This window comes from Ostrea edulis, chromosome 9, assembly GCF_947568905.1.
Source record: "Ostrea edulis chromosome 9, xbOstEdul1.1, whole genome shotgun sequence".
Lineage (NCBI taxonomy): Eukaryota > Metazoa > Mollusca > Bivalvia > Ostreida > Ostreidae > Ostrea > Ostrea edulis.
The window spans coordinates 11691674-11696317 of record NC_079172.1 but is presented as its reverse complement, the minus strand read 5'-3'; the positions used below and the strand labels follow the sequence as shown (position 1 = coordinate 11696317).

The following is a 4644-nucleotide window of genomic DNA, read 5'->3' as shown; positions in this document are numbered from 1 at the left end:
CATCACTTGAATTAGGTCGCTGCCTCGCCATTCAATTTCTTTGCTCATGAGGTCAGCCAATAAACACAAAAAAATCAAACATTTAAATGACGATAGCATCATATTAATCATGATCTATTTGTAGAATAATCTTCCGATAACTGAATTCTCGCATCTTGGAAGATAGATCTGCGAAATAAAGTTGTAAGAGGTAGGTACAGATGCATTCGCTGAATTCTCACTTTTCAAAATGGAGTCCACTCTGACTCTCCCCCGCACATGTCACAATATAAAATGCTATTGTAGCAGTCAGCCGGGTTCGATTGCCGGTGGCCAGATAGCTCAATTGGTAGAGCACCTGACTAGAGATTCAGGGTGCCCAGGTTCGAATCCCTGTCTGGTCCGTTGCATTTCCTCCATTCCTGTTACATTTGGTGCCGTAGACCAGCCCCTGGAACTGACAGGTGAAAATGCCTGCCAGAGGATTAAGATCCTGGGTTGATGTCTTCAAGTATGAAGACATTTAAGGAGGGAGGAATGTAGTGACCAGTCGGGTTCGATCGCCGGTGGCCAGATAGCTCAGTTGGTAGAGCACCTGACTAGAGATTCAGGGGGCCCGGGTTCGAATCCCGGTCTGGTCCGTTGTATTCATTCCTTCCTGTTACACAATATATGCTTCGAGTTGCCTGACCACTTCTATAATTTCTAAAGAGAATACGGCATTTAGCAGCATCTTCATGACACTGCTACTGAAAATATGAATGCAATACATTGTTAACTACCACATGTCACTGTATAGTTGTAGAACGTACCTCTATAATGGGTTGCACCTTACTCCGTGCGGCACAAGGACGAAAAAAGAATACTACAGGATTTCCTTCATCGTCTTGGAAAAGTTTCTTCGTTTCTTGTTCCATTTTAAAATCATGAAATTGATAACTCTTCCTTTTTTGTGTGTCACTGTGTGTTTTTCTGAGGTCTTAAGTTTATTATTATTTTTAAAATTTCCTTACATGTCAATGTCACTAAAGACCGATAATACTTCTCATATTACACCTTATTGTACCTTTCTGCCAAACGCACAAAAAATTAAGATTTAAAACGGTGTTTCGTCAAACTAATATGACTATCTTTTCGCTCCGAGGATGGTTTATAATATTAAACTAAGGGAGTTTATTAATGGTAACCTCTTATGAGTAAAACTGCTAAAGGAAGCCTACAGTGAGACAGAACCTCTGAAAGATCTGTGATTTCAATTAGAACTAATGCAGGGAGCTTAGTAGTCCGAAATATCTTACGTTTTCCTGGCTTTTTTATGATTTTGATATTTACCGTGCCAGGCAATCATAAAAAAGCCAGGAAAACGTCAGATATTTCGGACAAGGAGCTTAGCAATCCCGCAGTCCTCGGATGATTCCGATTACTATAGAGCAAAGGCACCCATGTAGATAGCTTGTATAGATCAGTCTTATGTAAGTGTACAGTGTATATACGCCCCTCCCCGCTTTTTTTAAAATCCAAAATAGACCTATGTGATTTCCCCACCAATCACCACCGTTCTGAATAGCAGTTTCTACCTCCGCAAGCTTTTTCAGATGACCATTTGTAAGATGCTAGTTAATATATGTACATGTATATTTTTTTCTATTCATGGTACCGTTGTTCTTGAAAAGTATCTTCTAAAATATCAATTGTACTTATATATTTACAAGTAAAACTTTGATCCCTGTTGTGGACCCACTCTTCCCCGATTTGAACTTGAATCTATTTTACAGCTTTGGTCAGGAAACTGTATGAATTTCATGCGCGGATCTAGAGGGGGTCGGGGGGGGGGCGGGGGTCCGGACCCCCCCCCCCCCCCTGGAATTTGCAAAGATAAAAAAAAAATTACGATATAACGATTTATAAGAAAAATGAGTTATATCACGGGTTCGATTTTGTGAAAAGGTTCGACCCCCCCCCCCCTTGGAAAAAAATTCTGGATCCGCGCCTGAATTTCAACTCCTCTGGCCCAGTGCACGTGGTTCTTGAGAAGATTTTCCCCGCACGTAAAGGAATGATCCCCTATTGTGGTTTCATCCTACATGTCCCGTAGGCCATGAAATTTACTTTGGTTTAAACTATATTTATTAAATGAAGCATTATATGAAATACAAAAAGATGCAAAATGAACAGGATTCGGAAACAAGTGCTAGCACTTATATAAATCCGCTTCATATTTTATATTAATAAATCAGAATCGTGTTATGGTTATGACATAAACATATATATATGCGATTCGTCATTTACATGTACATACAAAATAATGATAAAACTGTGGTGATGATAATGTGTGATGGGGTTGTGTAAATATTTCAACATCATTTAGAACATATAAAAAAGGTAAATATTAGAATGCAAGCGAAAGTATTACTGATATAGACAGAAATTTACTTTAGGTCAGGAAGCTTGAAACATGTAAAATTCAACTTCTCTGGCTCAGTGTTTTCCCCCTCTATATCCACACGTAATTTAAATGCTCATACTACTAGTATTACTGTATATTATGTGTGAACCATATGAAACCATATTGCACATATGCACTAATTATAAACATGGCATGTTGATCTAGTACCAATGCACCGTCCCGTGGTATCTTTTGCATTACAGTGGAGTTAATCATATGTACTTCTACTACCTTTACTATTATTACATGTAGAGTTGTTATGTACATGTATATATATAGACATATCTCTCTCTCTCTCTCTCTCTCTCTCTCTCTCTCTCTCTCTCTCTCTCTCTCTCTCTATATATATATATATATATATATTTTTTTTTTTTTTTTTTTTTTCCTATGTGTATTTCTGACTGTTTTGCATTAGGATACACGGTGGTACTTACATATAATACAAATAAGTATTATCATGTTCAAATGTCTCATGTATGAACATTGCTCATACTAATAGTGCAGATTTTACTCTTGTTTTGTTTTTCTTTTTATCGTCATTGCACATTGAAATGTTAACAATCATGTATGCTGTATGCCCGAGAGGGCCCTAATTTGGAAATAAATCATATTCATTATTGTGGTTCCAACCCTACCCCCGGAGGCCATAGTTTGAAAAAGAAATTGTATCTATTTTATGACAGGAAGCCTTTGTGTAAAATTCTACTTTTCTGGCCTCGTGGTTCTTGAGAAGATTTTAAAGTTGTTTTTTTTCTCCTATATATCTGCACGTAAAACTGGTCCCACCCTACCAACGGGGGGTGGGGTGTCATGATTTGAACAAACTTAAATACTCTTCACTCGAGGATGATGCGTACCAAGTTTGGTTGAAATTGACTCTGTGGTTCTGGAGAAAAAGATGAAAATGTGAAAAGTTAACGACGATGACCACAGACGCTGAACAAATTTCGATCAGAAAAGCTCACTTGAGCCTTTGGTTCAGGTGAGCTAAAAACAGTCTCTGTGCAAGATTTGTATATTCTATTGAAATGAAAACACGACAACGTTACATATATATCTGCTAAATACCCAAGGGAATGAATATTCAAAACTACAGGGGAAGGGGGTTACCAGAAGTTCTGTCCATAACCTGCTCGACTTCAGTGTCGAAGCTTCTATCAATCTATTCCCAAATTCACGGAATAGAGTTCACGATTTTTTCGAGATATTGTAAGACACAGATAATGAGTACGTAGAAAGTGTCTATCACTGTTTATATATAGCATTACGAAGAATGATTGAAAACTTGGTCATCTTAATTGTTTTCTATTCCAGGGGCGTATTTAGGCGTACCCTCATACTTCAATTTTGTTTCGAAGAAAGAGCGACTGAGTTGGCCTTTCTCTTCTGATTGTCAGTGTTCTTGAAAAAAAAATCGAGAAAATTCAATTCACTTTAATAGTATGAATTATCGTAGAAAAATATGAATTTCACTTTCTCCGATTAGTGATAATCTCCAAGTGAAAATGCGAAGAATTCGTCAATCTCCAGGGGGATTCGCTTTCCTACCAATCTACACAAAGAAGAAGGCTTCGCCATGGGTCCACAGGGGAGGGAAGGGGGCTATAAAAAAAAACTCCCAACTACACCCATGATTACGTTTAACTATTCACAGAAATTTTTTGATTTGTCTTATTATGAGAGAGTTTGTATATACAGGCAATCAGATAGGACATTTCTTTAAAAAAAATTACTAGTTTACATAATTATACAAAGACATATATATTTTCTGTGAAACATTAAGCCTGTGTCTTTACATATCATTTGTATGCCCTATTTTATCAGAGAGTCACAATGAAAATTAAAAGATATACAAAGTCTTTCACATTTGTCTAGTTTCTGCTCCATTTCCGACCCCGTCATTATGGTGATATGCTAATTTTTGTCCACATTCTTTACTATTCGAATTAAATTCTACAAGATGTAGAATTTTATATAAGTAAAATTGATAGATTTTGTTAAACGTCCCTCTCGAGAATTTTTCACGTTTCAGTTTTTCGTCAATACAACCTATCATTGGGTCAAATGCTGTCTGACGTGTTTCATACCGATTGTTAGGCCGTTCTTGGCACATTGATTTTGACTACGGATAACTCCGTTTACCTGATCAGGATATAGGGCTCACGGCGGGTGTGACCGGTTGACAGGGGATGCTTACTCATCCTAGGCACCTGATCCCA

General features: G+C 37.5%; 1 protein-coding gene and 1 non-coding gene across 3 annotated transcripts in view; one reads left to right on the top strand and one right to left on the bottom strand.

Moving 5' to 3' along the window:
* The window catches only part of LOC125658701 (telomeric repeat-binding factor 2-interacting protein 1-like), a 37949-nt gene extending 36898 nt beyond the window's left edge, over positions 1–1051 (bottom strand). Inside the window, exon 1 of one of the 2 annotated variants that reach the window (XM_048890063.2) lies at positions 792–1051. In XM_048890063.2, the coding sequence (XP_048746020.2) occupies positions 792–896 (105 nt within the window). In that variant the 5' untranslated portion in view covers positions 897–1051. The remainder of the gene's footprint in view (positions 1–791) is intronic. The other variant, XM_048890065.2, reaches the window with a different exon arrangement.
* Positions 548–620, top strand: Trnaf-aaa (transfer RNA phenylalanine (anticodon AAA)). Its single transcript has one exon. It is a non-coding gene; the product is annotated as a tRNA-Ser (tRNA).
* Positions 1052–4644: the final 3593 nt, after the last annotated feature.